This window comes from Notothenia rossii (genome assembly GCF_949606895.1).
Source record: "Notothenia rossii genome assembly, chromosome: 8".
Taxonomy (NCBI): Eukaryota; Metazoa; Chordata; class Actinopteri; order Perciformes; family Nototheniidae; genus Notothenia; species Notothenia rossii.
Genome location: NC_136906.1, coordinates 36,780,449 through 36,807,451, shown reverse-complemented (window position 1 = coordinate 36,807,451; position 27,003 = coordinate 36,780,449). Strand labels below are relative to the sequence as shown.

General features: G+C 41.8%; 2 protein-coding genes across 15 annotated transcripts; one reads left to right on the top strand and one right to left on the bottom strand.

Annotated features, from left to right (window-relative positions):
- The first annotated feature begins 17,901 nt into the window (after positions 1 to 17,901).
- On the top strand, positions 17,902 to 21,314 carry LOC307015421 (uncharacterized protein). Its single transcript, XM_079644014.1, has 3 exons — positions 17,902 to 20,369; positions 20,747 to 20,965; positions 21,048 to 21,314. Exons 1-3 carry the CDS (start codon positions 20,305 to 20,307, stop codon positions 21,253 to 21,255), a joined length of 492 nt encoding a protein of 163 aa, XP_079500140.1. The 5' UTR covers positions 17,902 to 20,304; the 3' UTR covers positions 21,256 to 21,314.
- A 185-nt stretch (positions 21,315 to 21,499) lies between these two features.
- LOC307015419 (G2/M phase-specific E3 ubiquitin-protein ligase-like) lies at positions 21,500 to 26,241 on the bottom strand. Of its 14 annotated transcripts, none has more exons than XM_079644008.1 (12): positions 26,007 to 26,241; positions 25,652 to 25,767; positions 25,267 to 25,573; positions 25,087 to 25,166; positions 24,813 to 24,871; positions 24,376 to 24,563; positions 24,197 to 24,286; positions 23,750 to 24,063; positions 23,392 to 23,570; positions 22,799 to 22,971; positions 22,282 to 22,496; positions 21,500 to 22,205 (listed from the first exon to the last, which is right to left on the bottom strand). In XM_079644008.1, the coding sequence occupies exons 1-6, from the start codon at positions 26,179 to 26,181 to the stop codon at positions 24,497 to 24,499; spliced, it is 804 nt and encodes a 267-aa protein (XP_079500134.1). In that variant the 5' UTR covers positions 26,182 to 26,241; the 3' UTR covers positions 21,500 to 22,205; positions 22,282 to 22,496; positions 22,799 to 22,971; positions 23,392 to 23,570; positions 23,750 to 24,063; positions 24,197 to 24,286; positions 24,376 to 24,496. The 14 variants fall into 14 exon arrangements, with proteins under 14 accessions (XP_079500134.1, XP_079500136.1, XP_079500135.1 ...); XM_079644010.1 differs by having other exon boundaries at positions 21,502 to 22,205; positions 24,376 to 24,464; positions 25,652 to 25,770; positions 26,007 to 26,240; XM_079644012.1 differs by having other exon boundaries at positions 21,504 to 22,205; positions 24,376 to 24,443; positions 25,652 to 25,770; positions 26,007 to 26,240.
- Positions 26,242 to 27,003: the final 762 nt, after the last annotated feature.

Below are 27,003 nucleotides of genomic sequence, written 5' to 3'. Positions count from 1 at the left end.
GTGATGAATTTCACCAGCCTATGTTTTAGGACTTTTCCTGTCTCAGGATAATACACATTGTATGCTGGACTGTATTTGTCATAGCCTACAAGGATCCCCTTTTCACATCTAGAATCCAGCTTCTTTTTATCCTGCTTATATACATAGCATTCAGAGCCAAATATCCTCATGTTAGATAGGTTAGGTGTTTTTCCTGTGAAAACACAGTAAGGTGTCTGCTCTAGCCGCTTACTGTAGCACCTGTTGCGGATTTGAGCTGCTGTCTGTACAGCATATGTCCATAATTGCTTTGGGAGGTTACTCTCCAATAGCATGCATCGTGACATCTCAAATAAGGTTCTCCAACCTCTTTCGGCAGTTCCATTCTGATGAGGTGAGTAGGGTGCACTCTTCTCATGCCTTATCCCGTTACTCCTAAGTAGAGACTGGAACTCTTGTCCCGTAAACTCTGTGCCGTTATCAGACCTTATGCACTTTATCTTTCCATATGGCGCTACATCTGCTATGAATTTTTCAGTAGCTTTTGTCGCGTCACTCTTTGCTTTGATAAAGTATGGAAAAATCATCCCACTGTAATCATCAGTAAATGCTATTGCATATCTGTACCCATCTTTATCTGCTGGTTCTATACGACCGCATAGGTCTGTGTGAACTAGCTCTAACACAGTTGTAGCTTTAGCATCTGCATGTCTGTTTCTGCTTTGTGTAAATTTGCCCTGTGTGCATATTTCACAGTTTTGATTGGACATGTCATGTTTCCCTTTTATAGACATCCCTTCAACCACCTTCTCTAATTTTGCAACATCATCAAAATTGCAATGACCAAGTATCCTATGCCACGTTTGAATGTCATGACACCCATACATTTCATCAACATTTTCATCCTCTACTGTGCTAAGGTAATACAGCCTACCATACACGTCCATTTTGAACTTGGTACCATTCTTGTTGACCAGCCAGTCATTACCGTCCTTGAAGTGGACCTCAGCTCCGTTGGCTGTCGCTGCTTTGACTGAAAAGATGTTTTGTGGAAAAGATGGGATGTAGAGCGCTTGCTTGAGCCTCGTTTTCACCTGTCGTCCTTCGCTGTCCAGCAAACAGACTTCAGCGTCTCCCCTCATCTTCGCCATCCCGCTCACCTTGGATCCGTCGGCCAGCTCGATCATGTGGTCCTCGGGTCTGAAGCTCTTGTCAACTGTTTTGAACTTTGTGGCGTCGTTGATCATGTGTGCTGTGGCGCCGCAGTCGACCATTAGACCTTTCTTGTTCCCTCTCTGTGTAGGGCAGTCACTCATCCTGAAGAAACTGAAAGATGTTGGCTCTGCCCCCGTCTCTTCATCAGCTTTCTTCACATGGTCACGGCCTCGTCCTCGACTGCGCCCCATTCCTCGCTGTGGTGTGTCCCATTTTCGTTCCTCTCTTCTCACGTGGTACCCGTCAGGACATATTCTGGCCATGTGTCCCTTTTTACCGCACGTGTAACACTCAACATCAGCCAGGTCCATTTTCTTTCCTCTTCCTCGTCCTCGTGACCTCGTTGCCCCGCTAGATTTCATCACGTTGTCTTCTTCAACATTCACGTCACTCTTCCCATATTTTTCTGTACTCTCATAACTTCGCAGTTTCGTTTTAAACTCGCCAAACGTTACAGTGTCATTCGTCTGGGTGATGTGCACGACGAATGGCTTGTATGAATCAGGTAGCCCCTTAACTACCATAGCTATCTGAAGCCCATCACTAATGTGCTCTTCTGCTCTTCTCAATGACGTGAATATAGTTTCTGCTCGAATAATATAGTCAGTGACCGTTTCATTGCTAGCCTTATGGAGCGAGGAAAGTTCACAGTACAAACTCACCACGCGGGGTTTGTCTTTTCCTGCATAGTGCTCGCGAAGAATATTCAGTGCTTTTCTTCCATCACGTTTCGCGTCCCTCATTACTAACGACAAGCTCTTGTTGTCCAGACATTGCACTAGCTCTGCATATGCCTCACCGTTCTTGGTTTCATCTTCCGCGAGAGTTTCTTCGTCATACCCATCTATCTCCGGGTCTTCCGAGATAACTTCTCTGAGACCACGTAACTCCATGTGCGCGAGGAACCTCGTCTCCCAGAGCTCGTAACTTTTCTCTTCACCGTCGAATAAAAGTCTGAACCACCTTTGGCCTGCATGACTGGGCCCATAACCTGTAGCGTGAGACATTTCTGCAGCACGTTATATCAGTCACCAATGTGGTTAGCTAGCTATATTCACGGAGAGAAATCACACACAACCATCATCTCTTTGGTCGGAGTTCACAAGACCGTTTATTGTGCGCATGCTCGCAACAGCATCCCAGTGTGCCCAGTGTGCACGCAGGCAACACATGTTCCAAATGTAACTAATGTGATTGGCTTAACATGGCTTTGTCATATAACTAAATATGCTCAACAATTCCAAAAGTATTCTAAAAGTAATCTGAATACGTAACTAACTGTATTCTGATTACTTTTAGAGCATGTATTCAGTATTCAGTAACTGATTACATTTACAAAGTAACCATCCCAACCCTGCCTAGAAGTGATCCTTCGTTAGCGTGAAGAGTCTGCTAAGCGTTATGCGGTCCGCAGTACCTGAGCGTGCTTGTGGACTATATACAAATCGCTGGCCCGCGATAGTGTCTATTGGATACATTTTGGCCCTTGGACAAATGTAGTTGGTGATCCCTGGTCTAAGGATAGAGGGTGTCGTTTTCTCATACTGATATTCTGAACAATCTGTGCTGTTGTATTTGCTGTAAAAGTGTCTCTACTGTAGGCTATTTTTATTATATGTACAGCACTTTGGCTTGACCAAAAATCGTTTATAAATGTGCTCATATAAATAAAACTTGATTTGATTTACTAGTGCTACATTGTACAAAATATCTCTTACAAAAGCCCCGTATTTAAACGTGTTAATTCAAGTTCAGTAAAGTAATTCAGTTAATTAATAATAGTTCAGTAATATTTCCATTCAGCGTGTGAGGTTTTTCTGTGCCATATTTGTGTTAACAGGATAGTAATGCTGAGATTCTAAGATCAGTCAGACACTTGATGTCCTTGATAAGCCCGTCTGAAAGAGGAGGGATTGCAGCTAGTGGCAGTGTCCCTTGCCCCAGTCAGGAAATAAGGTTAAGTGTTAAAAATACACTTATAATTACGTACTCATAGATTATTTTGTTAACTTAACAATTACAGGCTTTGTTTACTGATTATTTTTGGAAACAATCCTGCACGGAACAGAGGTCAGGAGGCCACAATGAGAGGCCAGGCCATCAGCCACCTTCTCTTCAAATGGAAATGACAAGGTTCATAATTAGATTCTGACCATTAACTTGATCAGATAAAAACTGATAGTATTAGTAATTATATATTTATGTTGATCACATTTTAACCAAGGCCGGGCAATATATTGATTCATCGACATCTTGATTTGAGTCTAGATATCATAGTAATAATAAGTGTCTTGTCCAGATTTTAAAGGTTGCATTACAGTTGAATTATGTAATTTCTGAACTCACCAGATTGTTCTATTATTACCCTCATAGTCATTATATCCACATTACTGATGATTATTCATCAAACAACTCATTGTGTAAATATTTTGTGAACGCACCAATAGTCTCGCAATCTCGTCGCAATATCGTTATGAAGGTATTGGGTAAAAGATATTGTGATATTTGATGTTCTCTACACATACTAATTTATTATTTTCCACAGATCCTTTCCAGGTATGTTCACTGAGGGAAGAGGAAAGAGGCGTTTTCCTGCAGTGACTCTTGTTCCTGCCAAGAGACCCAAAGCCATGGAAGTTGCTTTCCACCTTTTACCAAAGGTTTATGAAAAAACTCCATCAGGGCCAGAACAACTAGTGCACCTGCAGGCGGGGCTAGGCCGCAGGACTACTAGCTTGGATGAGAGCACAACACACAATGAGGTAAGTAGATGCTATAGATGAGTTATAGTTGTTGCTATAGTTGTACGTAACATATGAATACTTCTGTTAATTAGTCCTACACCACTCCTATTTGAGATGTGGCAACTAAGACTGCCAACTATTTAGTGCAATTGAGTGGAAAAAACCTACTCTGGCAGTGAGCCATCTCATCTGAGTTTACACTGACATGACGATGAAAAGATAATGACTGAATCTTAAATATTGGGTGACCTATGCCTTTAACATATTTTGCTTGAATGTATTTGGAAAGTTTTTGGCCTGGGCTTTAATACTCCAACCAAGCGAACTCATTTGAAATTATTAAGTTTTAATGCATTAAAGCAAGACTGACATGCTAGTACAATGAGCTTTCATCTCAGCAGCTTTCAGAAGGAATTCATGTTTATTAATCGTGAACGGTTGGCTTTTTTAACTAAAACAGTTGTGTGTTACTGTTTTACTTACAGTTATGTGACACATTCACAGTTATTTTTCCAAAACTGGAGAAAATAACTGGTGGTTGGCAAAACTTTGTGATCATTCTTGAAATAGTTTCAGCTTTTATTTTGACTAAACGCTCCCCAAATAGAGCTGTGAATTGCTCTTTTCATTTTTGTTTAATGTGTTTTGGCATGCCATTCTCTGTTATCAACTGAATGAATGTAGGTCATGTCTAACTATAAACTTTTTAAATAAAAATAAACAAGTTAATTTATCCATCAAGCCATTAAAGGATTTTTTTCCCATTGAAATGTTCTCTATAGGTGGATGGGGTTAACGAACACTCTCCCTTGTGGAACCTGATTATACTGGCTACACAGGCAAGATCATAAAGGCTGCAAACCGGGGGGGTAGATCTCCTTTTTTCATAGCTCCAATGCAAGAAGAACTCGACACAACTCCACTGCTACTAACGGATGAAGCATTCAGTAGCATGCATAAAGCGACGTGCCAGAAGTGTGGAGCAGCAATTCCACTGCAGCTCCTGACGGAAAACATCAAGTCTTGCAACATCATTGATGTTGACAGTAATGAAAACCTGGCTGTTGTGGAGGATAGTTGTGAGCAGGGTAAGATAACATGTACAAATTAATTCATTTCCATTATCGTTACACGCAGATGCCCTAAAATCACAATTCATGGTAGGACAAATGGCTTGTTGGAAAATACAGTCATGACTTAATGCAGTGGTTCTTGCTGACCTCTGATTTTTGTTCATCTTCGCTAACATACATTTCACAGCACCAGAGCAGCAGCCCTGTCCTCTGTGCATGGAAGTGTATCAAGCTGACTCCATTGAGGCACATGCTGCTTCATGTGTGTATATACTTTTTTCAATAACCAACAGATGTAAAACATTAAATCAGTCTAACAAATAGAATATAAGTGTAGAAAAAGTATGTTGTGAATGTTGGCCGTGCAGGAATAAGGTGTTGGATAGGATTACTGTCATTGAAGAACAAGCGGTTATTAGACAGCAGGGCTTGATGTTTAAACCTGATGCTCCTAACCTGTCGGTTATAGGCAGCATGGTTTTTCCTCTGTCCCAGATGTGCCTCTACTACACACACGGTCGTAATGAGCCTAGGGCTGTTATTACGCACTGTGTGTATAGCACTGCACACACCTCCGCTCATTCCTCAGCAGGTTTGAGCGTGAACGTTCCTCAATGTCCAGTTTACGAGCCTTCTCCTAAACAGAGACAGGATGAGAGCCGGTGTGAGAAGCAGTGTGTGGAGGCCCCCTTGCAGCCTTTTCGGTCCGGGCCCCTGTTGGGCTGCTTCACGGGCAACGGCGGCGAGGGCTCTGGCGTGGCTCGTCACCATGACAACCACAGCACATCCAAAACATGTCGTGCGCTCTCAGAGTATTACTCAGCCGGCTGCCCCTAACCTGTCGGTTATAGGCAGCATGGCTCGCTGCATAACCGGCTGTCTTTAAAACCTATTGGTTTTTAGGCAGCTCGGGTTTTTTTCCTCTGTCCCAAACCTATCTCCTACACACGGTCGTGATGAGCAACGAGTGCCATTATTACAGTGTGGACAGCACTGCACACACCTCCGCTCATCCCTCAGTGGTTTTGAGCGTGAACGCACCTTATATGTTTGGTTTACGAGCCTTCTCCTAAACGCGACATAAGGAGAGCCTGTGTGAAATGCAATGTCTGGAGGGCTCTGGCGTGGCTCGTCACCATGACAACCACAGCACATCCAAAACATGTCACACACATCCAGAGCAGGTTCGCGCCTTGAGTGATGGCGCGTGTGTTAGACGGACAGAGGGAAGTTAATATGCAGCAAGGCTCCCCGGTTAAGCCGGCTGCCAATAGCCTATTGGTTACTTGGCAGCATGGCTCGCTGCCTAAGCCGGCTGGGTTTTTTAACTTATCGGTTAATAAAACAGCAGGGCTTACTATTCAAATCCGTCTACCTTAAACTTTTTGGGTTTAGGCAGCATGGATTTTTCCTCTGTCTCAGACACCTCCTACCCACGGTCGTAATAAGCCCACGGAGGGCCATTATTACGCATCGTGTGGACAGCACTGCACACACCTCCGCTCATCCCTTAGTGGTGTTGAGCGTGAATGCGCGGTTTACGAGTATTCTCCTAAAACGACGACATAACGAGAGCCTGTGTGAAATGCAGCATGTGGAGGGCTCTGGCATGGTTTGTCACCAACCATAGCACATCCAGAGAAAGTACACCCGGCGCTATCAGAGTACTGTATGGTACTCAGGGTGGCGGCGCGTGTATCTGATGGACAGATGGATGAGCAGGCGGATGGGCAGAGGGTAGTCTCTGCAGTTCGCCTCTCCCCCCCGCAGTTCTACGGGATACAGGGAGTCATCCCTGAAACAGTGTCTCGCGCTCCGTGCAGAGCGACAGGAACTCGGGTTAAAGAAAGCCTTTTCCAGGGTTCCTCAAGGGGAAGAAAAATCTGGGTTTTTTACTCCCGCTATTTTCTGGTCCCGAAGGAGACGGGGCGGGGGGAATGAGACCCATCCTCGATCTGTCGGTGCCCAACAAGGGAATGGCCTTTTCCCATGCTGACGATCAAACAGGTGTGCATAGTCCTGAAGGATGCTTACCTCCACGTAACCATCATCCCGAAACACAGCAAATTCCTGCGTTTCTCATTCCTGTTTCCACCCACTTTTTTCAAAGTGGGTGGAGACGGTTGGAGCAGCTACTCAGAATGGGGATGAGAATGTTATTTTACCTGGACGACCAGCTGTGGCTGGCTCGATCCAGGGAGCGAAGCGCTTTTTCAGACGATACAGCTCGTATCTCAGCTGTCAAACCTGGGTTTTCATTATCAACTGGAAGAAGAGCTGTCCTCTTCCCTCCCAGACATTTAACTGGGAGTGGAATTGAACTCAGCCCGCATGAGAGCGCGACTCTCACAGCAGAGAATGGAGAAAGTGACAGCTCTCCTCCGGTTCAGCTGTTAACCTGTCGGTTAGCAGGCAGCACGGTTTTTCCGCTGTCCCAGATGTGCCCACACTACACACGGTCGTAATGAGCCCAGGGCTGTTATTACGCACTGCGTGAATAGCACTGCACATACCTCCGCTCATTCCTCAGCAGGTTTGAGCGTGAACGTTCCTCAATGTCCAGTTTACGAGCCTTCTCCTAAACAGAGACAGGATGAGAGCCGGTGTGAGATGCAGCGTGTGGAGGCCCCCTTGCAGCCTTTTCGGTCCAGGCCCCTCTTGGGTTTCTTCACGGGCAACGGCGTGGCTCGTCACCATGACAACCACAGCACATCCAGAGCATGTCGCGCGCTCTCAGAGTATTACGGCCCGTCTACACTACAGGCATGAAAAAATCTTGGAGCTGGGCGTGTCTGAAGCTTGGCGATTTTTTGCGAGCAACCAATCACATGAATCTCCCGCCCCCGACATACAAAGCAATAGCAATGTTAAAACAAAGTAAACTGGATATAAACTCTCCAAACAGGCGAAAACCTACCAGTTTCACCCACTGTCTCTGCCACCTCCCTCCATGCCTGGTTCCTCCAGTTTGTATCCCGGTAAATAGTTCCGGTCGTAAAGAACCGGGTGATTTGCTACCGTAATATCTCGTTTGGAATATGAGGAAATGAACTGCGGTCTGGCTCTCCCAGCTTGCACACGGTTTGATTGGCTGCGCTTGCACTGGCGGGATTTGCATAAACGGGATTTCATTGGCTGGTGCCAAGCATAGATAGATGCTCGTGATGCTTGCAAAGCCATGCAATGCTCCCCACAATGCAGTTCGGCGAAGATTCAAAATCTTCTACGTCACCCCATTCAAGTGAATGGGCGAAGCGTTGAAAGCATTTTTTGATGCCTGTAGTGTAGACGTACCGTTACTCAGAGTGGCGACGCTTTTTTTCGCTGGACAGATGGATAATAATAATAAGCAGCAAGGCTCACCGGTTAAGCCGGCTGCCCCTACACCTGTGGGTTATAGGCAGCATGGCTCGCTTCATAAACCGACTGTCTTTAAAACCTATTGTTTTTTAGGCAGCTCGGACAGCTCTCCTCCGGCGCGTCACACCCCGCGGGGCGGTAACAGCCCTCTCCGTGATGCAACGGTACGTCTACACTACAGGCATCAAAAAATGCTTTCAACGCTTCGCCCATTCACTTGAATGGGGTGACGTAGAAGATTTTTAATCTTCGCCGAACTGCATTGTGGGGAGCATGGCATGGCTTTGCAAGCATCACGAGCATCTATCGGCATCAAAAGTTGAACAATGTTCAACTTTTGAGGCTCGATGCTTGGCATCAGCCAATCAAATCCCGTTTATACAAATCCCGCCAGTGCAAGCGCAGCCAATCAAACCGCGTGCAAGCTGGGAGAGCCAGACCGCAGTTAATTTCCTCATATTCCGAGATATTACGGTAGCGAATCACCCGGTTCTTTACGACCGGAACTATTTACCGGGATACAAACCGGAGGAACCAGGCATGGAGGGAGGTGGCAGAGACAGTGGGTGAAACTGATCGTTTTTTCGCCTGTTTGGAGAGTTTATATCCAGTTTACTTCGTTTTAACATTGCTATTGCTTTGTATGTCGGGGGCGGGAGATTCATGTGATTGGTTGCTCGCAAAAAATCGCCAAGCTTCAGACACGCCCAGCTTCAAGATTTTTTCATGCCTGTAGTGTAGACGGGCCGTTAGGCATGATATCAGCTGGTCACGTGGTGATCCCCCTGGGTCTCCTTCACAGTGAGGAGACTTCCAGAGGTGGTTTATTCGCCTGCGTATCGACCCCGTGCGTCAGAGGAGATGCATGGTGTACATTCCTCCTTCCGTGGTTTTGGATTTAACCTACTGAAAAAAAAAAATCTCCACGTCAGTGGGGGTGCCCCTGAGCAGAGTGACGTCACACACCGCAGTGTTCACAGACGCATCTCTCGCAGGCTGAGGAACGTGCATGTCGCAGGCAGTGGGGGGACAGTGGCCGGGTCACATGTCCCTCCATATAAACGTGCTGGAATTACTCTCCGTATGGAAAATAAGCCAGCACTTCGCCCCGTTGCTGTACAATCAACATGTGTTGTTTCAAACAGACAACAAAGTAGCGATCAGCGCAGCTGCTGAACACACATCCTACACAGCCAAATGGACAATGTTCCGTTTGGTGTGTAGGGAAAAGCCTGGACCCCGTTACGGGCCCCCTGCCTCGTGCTGTCGTTCCTCCAGCTGTTGCTGGACAGGACAGGCTTTGGCGCCTCAATGGGTTTTGGCTTTAGTGTTACGCGCACTGAGTAAAGCTCCATTTGAACCTTTAGATCAGGTTCCCCTGAAGTTTTTTGTCAGCCAAAGTAGCTCTGCTCTTGGCTCTGACATCAGCCAAAAGGATGAGTGATGTGTCTGCTCTCTCTGTGGCTCCGTCATTTCTCCGGATCCAAGGAGATGGCAGCTCAGCTGTTTTGCGCCCTAACCCGGTTTTTATGCCAAAGGTTATCACAAGCTCTTTTAGATCGAGAGTGATAACTTTGGTTAGCTTCTTTCCTCCTCCTCACACATCAGAGGAAGAAGCCACATCTAATTTCCTCTGTCCCGTGCGCACGCTGTCATGCTATATTGCACGCACGGCTGCTTTACGCAGCTCATCTGTTTGTGCATTACAGAGAGCGCTCATTAGGGCAGCCTCTGTCTGCACAACGCCTGTCACACTGGCTGTGTGAGGCTGTGTCACAGGCTTATGTCTCCTCTGGGTTGAATCCCCCGGAGAACATTAAAGCGCACAGCACCAGGGGAATTTCAACCTCTACGGCGTTGCACGGAGGAATGACAGTGGAAGACATTTGCACTGCTGCATCTTGGTCTTCACCCTGTTCTTTTATTCGTTTTTATTTGAGGGATGTCTCCCATTCCTCTCTGACACATTTAGTACTGAATAGCCTGCCAGAATGAGTAATGTCGGGGTCTCAAATGCGTGCTCTCTCTCCTGCCTGTCGGCACTTAGAGAGCTGCCCTTTTTCCCCCTCTCTTGATCGTTTTTAACAAGTGAGACTTGGTCTCTACTTTTCATAAACGACAGGTAGCCTAGTTAAACCTGCCTTCGTTCCCTGATGGAGAATATTCATTTTTTAAATGCTATATTCCCTGAGAATGTGATGCTCCATTACGCATGGCGAAATGGACATGGGTTATTAACTGAGTAGGTGTGTTTCGTGCTTCTGGTAATGGACGGACCAGTGGGGCGTAGACTACATCCTGCTTCGCCCTTAACCCAATAGCGATAGCCTTAGAGGGCGAAGCCTTATACGATATAGAACTGGGGTTACGTACTGTAACACAGTTTCTATGAGTATAGGCGCAGCCCTCTAAGGTTCGGGCCCCACTGGCTCCGCGAATAGCTGAAGAAAAGCTGTTTGTGTGGGAGTAGATTGTGGGGCCTACTTCCTATTTATACGGAAGTGAGCCCGGAGGTGGGTACCACGTCATAGGTGGGTGTGGATTAAGTCTGTCAGTGCTGCACACGTGCAGTGGGGATTACCCAATAGCGATAGCCTTAGAGGGCTGCGCCTATGCTCATAGAAACTAGGTTACAGTACGTAACCCCAGTTGTGAATACTCAATAAGACATCGCTTCTAAGCTGAATAATGACCTTTGCTAGGGAGGATCAAGGGATTGAAGGTAAAAGAGAGTGCGCTGGAAGTCAGAGAAATCAACAGAAGAAGACAGACAGGAAGTAAATACTAACAGGATTAGCAGAAGAAGACAGACAGGAAGTAAATACTAACAGGAAAACAGACTTGTTGGTGGAAAAGAAACTGTGAACAGACTTGGGCAGTGATAGTAAACACTGATCGGTGCTACCTTTATTTTAAGATATGTTGTTTTGTCGCAGTTTGACCGTTGCTAGGTAGTAGAACAGACTTTCTTTTCTTAATGGAGGCAATACGCACATTTTTAAATCAATCAAAATTGTTTTTATCAATATTGGGCATCAAATCGTTAGTGTGTTGAGGATGTGGCCGTGTAATAAGTGGGCTTGTGTTGGGCTCCATGATCACCCTGTCAGGTCTTATTTTTCCAATAATGACCGCCTGCACATTATCCCTTACTTAACAAATGTATAGTCTGGTCCTCATATATTTTGGTAGCAACTCAAAGGTCTGGACTTGCTCAGCAGGACTGTTGATTCCCCAGTTCGAGAAATAACTGAACCAAAAAGAACCATCGGGGGCAGGGTGACCAGGTGAACTACTTTGTGCGGGACTGCACAGAGATTTATCATTTGACCCGTTGGCGGTTTTAGGTATACAGCGACCTCTGGCGGTTCTAGTGTTAAGGGCTTTGTAGGCGAGAAGAATAATTTTAAATTCTATCCTTTGTTCTAAAGGGAGCCAGTGTAAGGCAGCCAGAACAGGAGTAATGTGGTCCCTTTTCCGAACTCTGGTTAGTACATGTGCTGCGGCATTTTGAATCAGCTGAAGCAACTTAACCTGTTAATCCCCAAAGACCCCGCCGGCGTGGCTTTTCTTTTCTTCGCGACACTGTATCTAAGGGCTTCTTCAAATGTAATAAACTATTAATGTGTCATACTCACTTAACGGGAAGAAACTCAGCTAACTGATGATGTGAACCACCGAAACGAAACAGAAGTCTTACAAGAAGCGTCTAAATTAACCCTGAGCGAAAAGTGCTAACACACTTAGCACTGAACTCTAGGTATAAATCGATCGATATATAGTTGTCGGATCTGCACAAACAAGCTTAGCTAGCAAGCTGAGATTCCACAGATTCTAGAAATATAAGTATAATCACTGAGCAATCCAAACTCCCGACAGGGGAAGCAAATACAGACAACACACGACGTAGCTTTAGGTAGCAAAACACGGAGATATGCTCACCTTTTGCTGTTATTCTGATCAAAAGTTGTGTTCAATGGCATTAAAATGAGAAAAACGCAGATGAAGGTTAATCCATAGGTTAATCCAATGTGTCTGTCACTTTGAAAAAATTCTTGATAATCCATAATTCCATTTTTATGTCAAAAACTGAGTTTTCATATTAGTTGCTAGCTTCCAGAGTGTATGACAGCTTCCTGTTTTGGCTACCCGTCAATCTCACTCCTTATTTGCTAACGTGTATGTGTATGTGGAACTTCCCATACGGATAAAAAGAGATGTCAATTATCAAAATCGACCAAGGGGGGCCAGAGATAGGTCAAATCCACCCAAATGACTTCAGAAGTGTTTTGTTTTTGGCTAAATCTCTCTAAAAAGGTCAAACAATTTTTTTTTACTATGTTCAATCTGAATTTACTTTAAAATAAAAAAAATCTATATTGATTCTTCCTCTTCTACATCCAACACACAGGTTTAACATTGCTTTGAGAAAAAAGATTATTAATTTACCCCTTTTATAAGTGAAGTTATGGTCATTTATTCTGGGAATGTAATTTTCGAGCCTGAGACCTGGAAATTAGACTCAGGGCTTAACAGGTTAACTGTCTTTTTTGGTACACCCTGATAATAAAGAGTTACAATAATCCAGCCTTGAAGTAACAAATGCATGGGCTAGTTTTTCTGCATCGTTGTGAGGCAAGATATGCCTGATATTTGCTATGTTACGTAGATGAAAGAAGGCGATCCTAGAGATTGATTTTATGTGGGCGTAAAATATAACTTCCTTACAGTCTCACTGGAGGCCAAATTAATGCCATCCATAGTTAATATATCTTTAGATTATTTGTTTTGTAGATTATTTGGGCCGAGTACATTAACTTAAGTTTTGGCCGTGTTTAACATAAAGAAATGTAAGGTCATCCAAGTTTTTAAGTCCTTGAGTCTTGAATTTTATTTAGATGATTGGTTTCATCAGGCTTGATTGATAAATATAGTTGAGTATCATCCGCATAGCAATGAAAATGTACAGTGTGATTCCTTATGATATTGCCTATTGGAAGCATATATAATGCGAACAAAATAGGTCCAAGCACTGAGCCCTGTGGCACTCCATGGCTAACTTTGGTTTGCATGAAAGATTCATCGTTGACACACACAAACTGAGAGCGTTCAGATAGATAGGACCTAAACCAGCCTAAAGCAGTTCCCCTTATTCCAACTAAATGCTCTAGTCTTTGCAGTAGGATGTCATGGTCGATAGTATCAAATGCAGCACTGAGATCGAGCAAGACAAGAATAATAACAAGTCCTTTGTCTGAGGCTATTACAAGGTCATTTGTGACTTTAACAAGAGCTGTCTCTGTGTTATGATGTGTTCTAAAGCCAGACTGAAAATCTTCAAATAAATTATTGTTTTTTAAGTAATCACACAACTGTTTTGAAGCATTGTTGAGAGGAACGGAAGATTAGAAATAGGTCTATAGTTGGCTAAAACCTGTGGATCGAGGTTGTGCTTTTTAAGAAGAGGTTTTATCACTGCTACTTTAAATTATTGTGGAACATAGCCTGATAATAAAGACATATTCATAATATTGAATAAAGAACTGTTAATTAATGGAAAAACTTCCTTGAACAGCTTAGTTGGAATCAGGTCTAAGATACACGTTGATGGTTTAGAAGAAATAATCATTTAATTCAATTGTTCATGGTTTATGGGTGAAAAGCATTCTAATTTACTATCTACAGTAATATTATAACTTACATTTCCGGGAGCTGTTGATAACACTATACTGGTCAAAGGCAAGAGATCATTAATTTTGTTTCTAAGAGTAACAATTTTATCATTAAAAAAGCACATAAAATCATTACTACTGAGTGCTATGGGAATAGAAGGGTCAATCGAGCTGTGGCTCTCTGTCAGCCTGGCTACAGTGCTGAAAAGAAATATTGCATTATTCTTATTCTCATCTATTAATGAAGAGTAGTAAGCTGCTCTCGCTTTACGCAGTGCTTTCTTATATTCATTGAGAGTAATATGCCACATTAAACGAGATTCTTCAAGTTTAGTGGAACGCCATATCCTTTCAAGTTGTCTCGACTTTTGCTTTATTTTTGCGGGTTTCTGCATTATGCCATGGAGCTAGTCTATTTTGTTTTATTTTCTTCTTTTTCAAAGGAGCAACAGAGTCTAATCTTATTCACAGGGCATCTGTAGAACTATCAACAACATGATCAATTTGTATTAGTTTCCTCCCTTACATACAGACATGCTATCGAGTTGAGTATTGATGGAATCTCTTCCTTAAATGTGGCTATAGCACTAACAGATAGGTTTCTGCTGCAGGAGCTTTTTACTAATGGTTTGTAGTCTTGTAACAGTACTTCAAATGTTACTAAAAAATGGATAAAGCAGGATTATGCGGTTCGACTAATAGTTGCTCAATTTCAATACCATAAGTCAGAACAAGGTTGAGAGTGTGATTATAACAGTAGGTTGGTTTATTTACACTTTGACGGAAACCAATAGAATCTAATATATAGTTAAATGCAACAGTAAGGCTATTTTTATAGTCGTCAACATGAATATTAAAGTCACCTTCGATGATTACTTTATCTGTTTTAAGTACCAAAGTTGATAAAAACTCAGAGAATTCTGATAAGAATTCTGAATAAGGACCTGGTGCACGGTACACTGTAACAAATAAGATTGGCTACAAAGTTTTCCAGGTCGAATGCGTAAGACTAAAAACAAGGCTTTCAAAGGAGGTATAATTGAATTTTGGTTTAGTCCATATGTAGGTGCTGTCTTCCTTGATCTCAGGAAGGCTTTTGACACTGTTGACCACCAAGTGCTCCTTACAAAGCTGACGTATTTCAATTTTTCGGCAGATTCAATACAGTGGGTTGAGTCTTACTTATCGAACAGAAAAAAGTATGTTTTGGTCAACGGTACCAAATCCCCCTACCTTGTCAACCCTGTTGGGGTTCCACAAGGTTCCATTCTTGGCCCATTACTGTTTTCTCTGTACATTAATGACTTGCCTAATGTATGTCCTGATTTGAATGTACAAATGTATGCTGATGATGCGGTCATCTTTGTACACGGGAAAAATACTGAAATAATCACATCTTGTCTCTCAAATGCATTGGATAAGGTTCAACACTGGCTGAACAACATTTGCTTACAGTTAAATGCAAAAAAAAACAGTATGCATGATGTTCAGTAAACGTCCAGTCAAAATCAAAGGATCCAATGTGTTTTTAAAGGGAGCAGAATTAGAACTAGTCCCCACTTCAAGTATCTTGGAGTCATACTGGACTCAAACTTGACTTTTAAGAAACATATTAAGAAAGTATCCAATGCCGTTAAATTCAACTTGCAACATTTTATACAAATCAGACCTTTCTTAACTGTCAATGCTGCAAAGTCATACCTCCACTGATTACGCATTACCCCCGGTCTGCACGTTGTTTCTCTTTCAGAAACACAGAGGACTGTTTGTATGATGGGATCACAGACACGGTGCAAATGGTGTCCGCCAAAAGTCGAGTACAGTGTCTATGGAGTGTCATTTTTATTTGTTATAGTTTGGGAAGATTGAAAATCGGTAGGGAAAGTCAGCTAAGTCGGTAGGCGGTAGAAACATGTCAAAAGCGGTAGACTACCTCCCAAATTGGTAGGGTTGGCAGGTATGCTTTAACACAGGGGTATCTCCTTTTGCACTTTTATCTTCTCTTGTACCTTATATGTCGTAGCTGCTATATGCCAATGTTAAGGAGGCGTACAGCTCCACCATCCTCCCCCCACTTGGCAACTCAGACCACAACCTAATAAAGCTTGTTCCCAAATACAAGCCTCTTGTCAGGAGACAGCCTGCTACCACCAGGACTGTACAGCAGTGGTCGGATGAGGTCGAGGAGGAGCTGAGGGAGTGCTACAGGCGGCGCCAAGAGGGGGCAAAAGGGGGCATTGCCCCCTCAGTTGTATTCTTTGCCCCCTCACCTTGAGCATCATTCATCCATCAAAAAGTACAATAAATGTCACAATTATTAAATAATAAGTTTAAATAATTATCTTCCCCAATACACGTTACTATGTTTGGATCAGATATGTGGGCAGGCAGTCAAGCAACGTGTAAAAAAGCCTCTACCCCAAGTGAGCCTGTAGTCTTAATGTTAGCGTGTGTGCTTAGCTGTAAACACAGTCGGATGGGTGACCAAACCGTCCCCGTTTTCCGGGCAAAGTCCACGTTTTTGGTGGCCGGTACCCGGTTGAAACTCCCGAAAATGTTCCAGTTTTTGAACGTGTGTTAAAAAACAGAGCAAGATGAAATAAAATGTTACATGTCGTCAGTAAAAACAGAGTGAGTGTTGTGCCTTTTGTAGCGTTAGCGTATTTCTTCTTCTAGTACTTCTTCTTCTACCTACTTCTTCTCCTTCTTCTACTTCTAATTCAATGTCCTGCCCGCAAGATATTGGACAAAAGAAACTCGGCTACTAGTGTCAACTAAATCCGTAGTATTACAACAAAAGTGCTTTAAACGAGGTAAGTTACGAATATATGTTCTCAATCGTCATGTGTGGGATTGAATATTAAATTAGTTTAGATGTATTGTACCCAGGGAGACATTCATTTTCACAGCTCTGTGAAAACAATATGAAATCAACAACAAATAAGACAGACAACTACAGATAGCACCCATAGCACCACACATGATGGTTACTTGTTATTATTTAGGGCTTCCTGTATGGATCAGGTTGTTGCCAAAGCGAGCCCTTTTACTATCATAATAATAATAATAATAATAATAATAATAATAATATGTTGTGTATTATATAAACCATATTGGTACAATGAGCAACATCTAGTGACGGATTTTGGAACACTGATTTGATTTTTCTCATCGCGGTTAGACTCTAGCAGGACTATTCAATTACACATTCAGTCGGGTCAGATTTTATAACTACAAAATTCAGCTGGGACAGACATTCAGCGGCCTGTAAAAAGCGGGTAGTGACACATTTTAAAGCAACACATATTACTGCGATGAAAAACATGCAATTTTTATTCATTATTCATCTAACAAAGGTAGCCTACGTCAAAAAGTGCATAAAAACACAACAAATTAGCATTCATTTAACAGAATCTGGAAAAAAAAGTGCACAGTTGTAGCATTACATTTGTTTGCTTTAGAAGTCAAATATTCAGGTTATTGTTTTTGAACCAGGCACATCACAAAGTGCATTTACTGAATACAATAATAGCAGTCTAAATGAATGTCCTAACATTCAAAAAATAACAGCTCCAATGCAACACAAAGAGGTAGTACTGGAGCAATACTATTTTTTCACTTTTCAAGTTATAACAAAAAAATCATATGTTTTGGTCACATTTGACCCAGACACATTACAAAGTGCATTTAAATGAATACAGAAATAACTGTCAAACCCTTCAGTGCACAAACCCATAACAAGGGATACGGGTAACTAACATATGAATGAACACTACACAACACGTCTACTATAGTAAACTAGGTACTTACTATCACCTAATTTGTGATTTGTCATCGCTGACTTTCTCAATGGGAGAAGGGACATTTTGTGTTTTGAACAAGAGCAGTGATTTTTGGCTCATATGTCAATGCAATCCTAAGACATTGGTGGAGAGTGCTGTCAGTCAGGGAGCAGCGAGTGCTACTTTTGATTGAGTTCATGTGTGAAAAGCTTGATTCACATGTGTATGTTACGGTGGCTGGGAAGTGCAATGGACAATTACAAAGTGTGAAACACTTCAACAAAGCTTGAGACAAATTTACATTTTATAAAACAAAATAACATTAGCAAAAACACTTTTACCAAGGATAAAACAATTTAACATTAACAAAAACAAATTAACAAAATGTAAAACACTTTAACATTTCCCGAAACACTTTAACATTTCCCGAAACACATTAACATTTCCCGAAACACATTTACAAACCAGAATCAAAGCGGAAAGGGAATGTACATCATACCGGAGGTGACGTGACGTGACGTGAGGTGACCATAGGACGTGACGTGATTGGCTCAAATTTAAATTTGTTTTGGCGGAAAGACCATAGGTACGAGTGTGTTTACGTTCAGTAAACATGTTTTGTCCGTTTTGTAGAAACAACCTGGGACAAGTGACACCGTTTTGCTCATCTTGTGGACAATCTCTGGAGTGTTTAAAGGACACGGAACAGACAGAAGGACCAGATATCTTGCATCATTGCGTGCAATATTTTAATGAAGGTCACTCGTATGCTGTAATCGTGGACATGTTGTCTACCTTTCACGGTGTAAAAATCAGTTTACGGACTCTTAAAAGCAAACTGAATCAAGCCGGGTTTTACCGCAGAAAGGGTTATTCCTCTCAAATCGCTGTAATTAACGCCATCAGGTTGGAACTTCGTGGACCTGGACAATTGTTTGGATACCGAACAATGTGGCAGGTACTAAAACAAAAGTACAGTCTTCGAGTGAAGAGAGATGATGTTATGAATTTGCTCTGGGAGCTTAACCCTCGAGGCTGCGAGAGGAGATCTCGCAGAAGGTTTATAAGGAGAACCTACCACTCAATGGGACCAAACTATATGTGGCATGCTGACGGTTATGACAAACTTAAGCCATTCGGTGTGGCCCTTTCAGGATGCATAGATGGATTTTCACGTAAAGTACTATGGCTTGAATGTGGTCCAACAAACAATAACCCAAGAGTTATCGCTCAATATTTCCTCAAATATGTGCGAAACCTCGGTGTCATCCCCATGAGGCTGCGGACTGATTGTGGCACGGAAAACGGAATTATGGCTGCAATTGACCTTTCGCAAAGCCACGCCCCTAAATGCCCGTTGTCCAATCATATTCGATCACGTGCGCGGCTCCCTGTGGAAGTCCGACAAGCTTAGCGTTCAAATTCATTGCGAAAATGGTGAAGCGTTGTGCTTATGGTCTTTGCAAATCGGATAGCAGATATCCCATAAGCTTAGAGGGGGGGGGTGATATTTTAACCGTTTCCTAAACCCAAAACCCGAGAGGCGAGATGCCGCCAGTGGATAAAGAAATGCGGCAGGCCCCATGCCCAGCTGAAAATGGCGAATATCCACAAACACAAATACTTTTGCTCCAAGGTAAAAACGTGCTAACGTAGCTAGCTAGCTAGCAAAGATTACATTCACAAATTAACTAACTGATTTAATTAACTAATTTCACTAACTAACGTTAGCTAAAGTCACACGACTACAGCTGTAAGCTGTGTGCTTATAGGTCGTTTTGACCATGTATATCACTTGATGCATAATAATGTCTGAACAGCTGAGCTCCGTTATTAGTCTACCTGTGGTCAAAGTACAAACAAGAAAGCCAACAGGCAATCATTCATTTATATCTTGCTTTAATCTTTGTAGCATTTTGTTAATGGAAAGCCTACTGCCGACTTCCCTAATCCTGCTGCACAAGTGGGCACCCCGACCCCCACAAAGGAACAACAAGGTGGATGCAGAAAGCCACCAAGGAAACAGTAGTTAACTTTAGACAAACTACAACATTTAATGCCTCTTGTGATTGTATTGTTTTATTCCAAAAATAATAATAATAATAATAATTCCGTCGAATTTGACATACAGCTCATGTGGTTTTTCACTCTTGCACTGCGACCTGTATGCAAGTGCCTGTATTGATGTTGTGCCTCCCTCTTTTCTAATGTTTATACTGTGGATATAACCCTCCATAGCGTATTGTTGCCCCTTTTGTCGGGACCTGGAGGATATTGCTGCGTTATTGCTCCAAAATGAGTCTGTTAAGGCGACTCCGACGTTACGGAGACCCTCCATTATGGCTTTGTTTAACGCATCTGGCTCTCAGCTTGTCGGACTAGCAACAGTAACCAAGGGGGGGCGTGGCTTTGCGAAAGGTCAATTCAGTGTACCCTTCGTCACCATCACCATGACTACTACTCTGGAGATTCCAGCCACATGTATGGCACATCCATGACTAATCAGCGCATTGAGTCCTGGTGGTCCATATTAAGAAAGGGAAGGTAAGTGTTTATCATTATTATCTATTACTTGCCAACCCTGTCAGACAAACAACATTTGCTTAGCTAAAGTATATCAGTTTTTATTATAATAGATATAATATATAGCCTGTAGTCTATGACCCAGACAATACAAGGCCTTTCTTTAGAACTTCTTTTTGGCAGAAATAAAGTTAGAAACTGTGAACATTTATGCGTGGGTTTTGGATTGAACAGCGGCCCCTGAGGGGACCTAGGCACTATAGGTTATGAAGCAAATAAATTATGAAATAGACACTCAATGATTTGTTGTTGATTTTACTGGTAACCTTTTAATGTAATTTGTAGAAATTGTTGTATATTGCTTAATAATTCACTTGAAAATATATCAATTTCTATAGGTCTCAGTTCTGGATGGAGCTATTTGCAGACCTCCGAGATGCTGGATACTTCAACGGGAGTCACGAGCATCAGTGCCTTCTGAGATTCTGCTTCGTTGATGTTATTCAGAAGGACTTGGATGAGTGTGTGAGACTGTGGAACAGTCACAGGATTCGCCCTTCCAGAACAGCATCTTGTCCAGGAGGAGTGCCCAATGAACTGTACTACTTGCCACACAGGTAATACATTGGTGATGGATTGATACTTCTTTGTGTTTTTATCTTAAATGTAAATGAATACTATGTCTTCTATTTAACATAGATTTGGCTCCAGGGACTGTGGATTTGAGATTGAACAGGCAGAATTGGATGCTGTTCCTGAGACAAGCCTGTCAATAGCTCCATGTGGGGACCAAAACATGCAGGAGTACTTGGACTTTGCTATGGAGCGCAATGACCTACAGAAGCCAGAGAACTGGGAGACTGCATCAGAACTGTACATGAAGCTGAAAGAATATGCTCAGTTATAAAGTAATCGAAAAGGTATTCAGAAGTACGGTAGCACTGTTTCACCACTCCAAATCAGATTTCAGGGCTCAACAATGCTTGGTTTCATGGTTTGTCAGACTGCATTTACTCTTTCCCCTGTGATGTATCCAAATGATTATGGTACCTGTTCATCTGAAGACTGGTCCTATTTAGAAAAAAGATATTCCCATACATTTTAAATAAAAACAGCATTTTAAAATGAACATTGTTTCCAGCCAATCACCATATTTGTTTCAATGTCATTTATACAGCACCAAATCACAGCATAGTTATAACATAAATATCTTAATCATTATAAAATATAACTGGAATAACAACAAACAACGCTCCAATTAGCAAGCACAAACAAGGTTATGTTGTGTGCGTAATTGTGTGCAGAAAGAACATTTCTGTATAAGTCTTATTTCATCCATGTGGACTCACTGGAAACCTGAGAATGAATGACTGATTTACAACAAAGAAGCTATGGGTGGCCATGTGAAATATGTATAGCAAAGTTCAGAGTATTTATAAAAATGGTATAGGTATAGAACAATACTTTGATTTTGTTCCAAACTAAATGGACAACATGAGCTGTGAGAAAAAAAAAACACGTTCACATCTAACAACGACTATATGAACAACCTTCATAGAGTGTTTACTCTATGAACAACCTTCATAGAGTCTGTACTCTATGGGTCATCCAGTCACATGACTTAAAAACAGCCAAATCCTGGAGAATTTTGCATTCCAAAGTCCATTTGGGACTTAAACACATTGTATGCGTCAAGGAGTGGTAGTTTTAATGTGTTGGAACATGTGTTTGCCATTGGGAATGGAGAGTTATCAAGGAACTCTATTCCTGGCGATGGTTCAAATCCAGATGGGGGAAGTGAAGTCAGCCCAGTCGCAAACATCAAAACATCCTCCAAAGACACAGCAGTCTGGCTTTCTGCAAAGAAAACATGTTCAGATACATTTTGGCAATGTGTTTCCTGAAATAGTTATAAAAACAGCGATCTACAAACCTTCACAATCGAGGAGATAGTCTGCCCAGTAGCCCAAAGTTTGACTTTCCCTAAGCCTCCTGTTACTCCCTGGTGGACTGAGGTCAGGCTTGAAGAGTCGCTCAAGTTCCAGAGCAGTAAGTCGCTTTTCAGAGTGGCACAGGACCGGGGCCAGCAGAGTAGGGTGCTGCTGTAGTGCGTTTAAAAACTGAAGGGCTGAAAGACCCTCCTTGAATCTGAAGAGTGAACAAAAAAAATGTTTCATCACAAAGTCACATTTAAATAACCTAATACCTAAAACAAGGGGGGGGGGGGGGGGGGGGGTGGCATGAGCACTTAAAGATTGGCACAAGACAGGCAGGGAAAGGAGAGACGGACGTCCCATATCAGTTATACTACACAGGCACACATTTTGACACTGACTAATTGCTAACAGATAAACATAGAATAAACCAAAGAGGGGGACCATGAGGCATTTTAAACAAAAAATTATTACATACATTTAAAAAAAATCACATGAATACAAATATGATCCTACCTGTCAATTACAGAGGAGTTTCGGCCAATAATGTACCACTGGAGGTAGTCTGACACAATATCATTCTTTCCTTCAACAGAAGCGACATGTCTCACACAACCTGCTGTCTGTAACATTGTGCTGTGTCTCATGGTCATTTCTCACAAGGCATCCACTGAGGCAGCGTTCTCAATCTGAAGATTATAAAATGGACATAAACAATCCAGTCAATAACTGCATGTACTGTATATTCTTGCCATTTTTGTTCCATTGCAAGATTTATATATTACTATTACTACTATCCTTGTGCAATATATACCTGGCTGCTAAATCCTCTATTACAGGATGTGTTTTTTGTAAATTGTGTTTGTGTATCTTTACTAGTTTTTTATCATTCTTCTTAGGTAACATTAAGCTGTCTTTGACTCTATTCTGCTCCAACAATGTAAATGTCCCCTCTGTGGGACTAATAAGGGTATTCTGATTCTGATCACAAAACAAAAAATGAAGCCAATTCGGTGTATGTGATAAAGGTAAAGTAAAGGTGTCTCAAAACACTGCAGGAACTACATAATAATCCACCCTACCACACTGTTGCTGTATGCAATTCTCACCTCTTGTAAAGCTGTCCCTACTTCTTCATCAGTTATTAAATCAACTGTTGCTTTGAATGAAGGCTGGCCTGCAAGATAATGTACAAGATCTTCTGACAGGAAATGTGGCCCTGGACCTCCATGCACAACTGACACTGCAATCATCTTTCCTGCCAAGTAGTATTCATCCTCCCTAACAGCTGTGAATAAATGTATTCATATTGCGCAATTAAAACATTATTTATTATATACTTTAATGTACTGTAATGAAACTCAACGTTTTGGAAAAATTGTTCAAGCAACAAATCATATGTCATGTGATATATATGGTTAATGATCATTAACAATTGTATTAATACACTTCTAACCGTATGCATACCATTTGCATTGTAGACCAAGAAGCGGCGTCCGTCTGGCCCATCAAAAATGGGCCGGTCTTTCAGATTCTTCATCAGTAGAGATAACAACTCTCTCCTGGGACCACCTGAGTCAATTCCTTCTTCGAAAACACCAGCATCATCAGTGAATTTTACCAGCATGTCACAGTTTTCTGAATACGATGTACGCTTGAAACCTCTGAATGCTCCATCCCAAACATTAGCCCTTGAAATGTTGAACCGGCTGACTCTTCCATGATCAATAGGCTGTGAGAGGTTAGCAATAATGGCAGGTAATGTAATGTTCATCTCCTCCCTGTAAAGGAAAAAAAGTGACCTTATTAGTGGATATTCCAGAGAGTGCACAAACAGTTTAAAAAAAAAAATGTTGTACCAGAAATATTGTAGAGAGAAAAAAAATGTAATGGCACTAATAGCTGTTCGTTTACATTTCAGTGTCCAATAAACTCGTAATGTTGACTGCAACCAGCTCTTCGTCCTCTTCTTCAACACATGGTGCATACAGGTCTGTGTATGTACTGTTAGGAAGTGATCATTCCCATGTTAAAACATCTTACAAACAAAAATGTCTTTCTCGTGTAAGTGAGTTACTAACATTTGTACTTACCTGTAGCAAGTAGTCTTGTCTGTATTTGTTTTGGGTGGACCCATATCCTCAGTATCAGATATTACTATCTGAAATATAAATACAAATGTCTGTAACAAAACAACACTGAACATTAGAAACATCAGGCTTCCACAATCTGCCTCAATCCCTTTCCAGGCTGAGTTGTGGATGAATGTCCAAGTGCCTTCCTGAAACATGATCAAATTGATACAATTATTAACTTCATGATACAGGGTATAGTTGAGTTTTAAGTAACATTTAGAGGTAGGAGGAACCATAAGATTTATAAATAACAGATTATTTTTGTTTGAAATTAGATTAAACATGACTTGTATGGTATTTTTGTATCCATGTTCACCAGAGAAAATGCTGTGGCCTATTCTTATCATCCACTTAAAGATAAATTACTTATTTTGTAAAAATAAGTACAAACTTACCCTTCATTTTCCGGTTTGTGTTTTGGAGTACTTTTGTTTCGTGGTTCAAATTCAAATACCTGAGAGTAAAAGTGTACAATTATCAACAGCTTCCATTATTGTTCCCTTACCACATATGTCTATCAACAGTGAAACGTTGTGAGTGTTTCTGATAGTAATTGTAACTGCCAAGTTGGTTCTTCTAAAATATTTACCAGAATATAGATTTCCTGCTTAAAATCAAATGTATATGAAAAATAAATAAATGAACATTAAAATAAAATCATTTACGCACCACAGTGTCAGCCTGATTGAATTCAGCTGTGCTCCTAGATGTGATGACAATATCCGAATCAGAGTCTGAGGTATCATCCCCTGTAGTAACAGCAAAACGGTCAACACATTATTATGTATGCTGCAGTAGAGGATGTTAACATGTAAACAATTAAAATATTGAATAATAACATCCACAAACCTCCTCTAAAATGTTTCTCAAGGCAAATGAAAAGGGTGATCCTGGCATATGCCTTTCCTAAGTCCTTTTTATATTCTGCCAATGTGAATGGCTTTTCTGAACCAGGCACGTTGACAACCTCTGAGCAGTCTGGATACAAAAGGACGTACGGTCCTTCCTCCATGTCCTTGTTAAAGGCTTTCATTTTCTGGACAGCTCGTTCCAGTATAGCAGGTGCTGCTACCTCCGCGTCTGTAAACAACGGGAGTGTTTTCCCTCTCCGAGGCTTTAAATCAACTCCTTGTGGCGACATCATTCCTATGTTTATCTAGTAAAATAGCAGAGATATAACTAATGACACACACAGAGACACTGAGATTTCTATGAAACGGTTAATGCAGCTTACCTGGACTCGTCTCTTTTCTTGTTTAAGTCTTCCTTTCCCACAGTTAAAAGACTGTTTCTCTTTTGACTTTGAGTTTCTGTACTCCATGAAAAGTTTATAGGATCGGCCTGGTTGTTCTGCTGGTATGAATAGTTCCAATAAAAATATAAAAATTAGCAGCTCCAATAATCGGCAAAAGCAAGTGTGCATTAAGGTTTACGGAAAACCTAAAAATAAAAACTAGCATATTAGCTCAATGCGTTGCTATTCCGTTAAGACATGGATTGGTATTTGACCGATATGAAACTGTGATTGAACTTTTATTTACTGCATGTCTTACATTAGCATCACAAAGCTAGCGCAATGCTACACTTACTTTGTTTCGCATTTTCCGGCTGTTTCGATGTCCCCTGTGTGCTTGGTACACCCGTCTGGTCCGTGTCCTTTAAACACTCCAGAGATCCTCCACACGAAAGGCAAAACTGTGTCACTTGTCCCAGGTTGTTTCCACAAAACGGACAAAACATGTTTACCGAACGTAAACACACCATAGACTGTATATGAAACACACTCGCACCTTCGGTCTTTCCGCCAAAACAAATTTAAATTTGAGCCAATCACGTCACGTCCTATGGTCACGTCACTTCACGTCACTTCCGGTATGATGTACATTCCCTTTCCGCTTTGATTCTGGTTTGTAAATGTGTTTCGGGAAATGTTAATGTGTTTCGGGAAATGTTAAAGTGTTTTGCATTTTGTTAATTTGTTTTTGTTAATGTTAAATTGTTTTATCCTTGGTAAAAGTGTTTTTGCTAATGTAATTTTGTTTTATAAAATGTAAATTTGACTCAAGCTTTGTTAAAGTGTTTCACACTTTGTAATTGTCCATTGCACTTCCCAGCCACCGTAGTATGTTGATCCAAACATACTGAGCACACTGATCACTACTTTCTGAACGTTAGGGAACTGCTGTTTTTTGACATCACTCCAAAACTTCACTGGCCCGTTAGTGCGCTGCGCTTGTGCCATGGTTACGGATGAATGCATGTCAATAAGTTCCAGTGTATATTTCCCCTTGTCGATGCAGGGGACCACTTCCTTTGCTCTGGTTGATACGTCCCCCTCTATTGCAACAGTGAAGGGGTCTCTGGCAAAGCCCATCACCTCTTTGGGCAGAGCAAGTCAGTCCAATCGACCGGCAATGTTCTCTTTCAACCTCGCAATGAAATCTGTCATCACATCCGTGATTTGTGCCGGAGATGTGATGTGTTTGGGGAGCGTCGGAAAATGCAGCATCCAACCCGTGCTTGCCTACCAGGAAAACATTGGTGTAGAGGATGCTATCATCTACATGCTCCACAGAACCTACACAC

Excerpts from the sequence above, each read along its gene's own strand:
- LOC307015421 (XM_079644014.1), top strand. The coding sequence starts at position 20,305 with ATGTATGGCACATCCATGACTAATCAGCGCATTGAGTCCTGGTGGTCC. Across the intron at positions 20,370-20,746 it reads TCCATATTAAGAAAGGGAAG|GTCTCAGTTCTGGATGGAGC; the intron begins GTAAGTGTTTAT and ends CAATTTCTATAG. Across the intron at positions 20,966-21,047 it reads CTGTACTACTTGCCACACAG|ATTTGGCTCCAGGGACTGTG; the intron begins GTAATACATTGG and ends TATTTAACATAG.
- LOC307015419 (XM_079644000.1), bottom strand. The coding sequence starts at position 26,181 with ATGGTGTGTTTACGTTCGGTAAACATGTTTTGTCCGTTTTGTGGAAAC. Across the intron at positions 25,771-26,006 it reads GCCGGAAAATGCGAAACAAA|CAGAACAACCAGGCCGATCC; the intron begins GTAAGTGTAGCA and ends TATTCATACCAG. Across the intron at positions 25,574-25,651 it reads AAGAAAAGAGACGAGTCCAG|ATAAACATAGGAATGATGTC; the intron begins GTAAGCTGCATT and ends CTATTTTACTAG.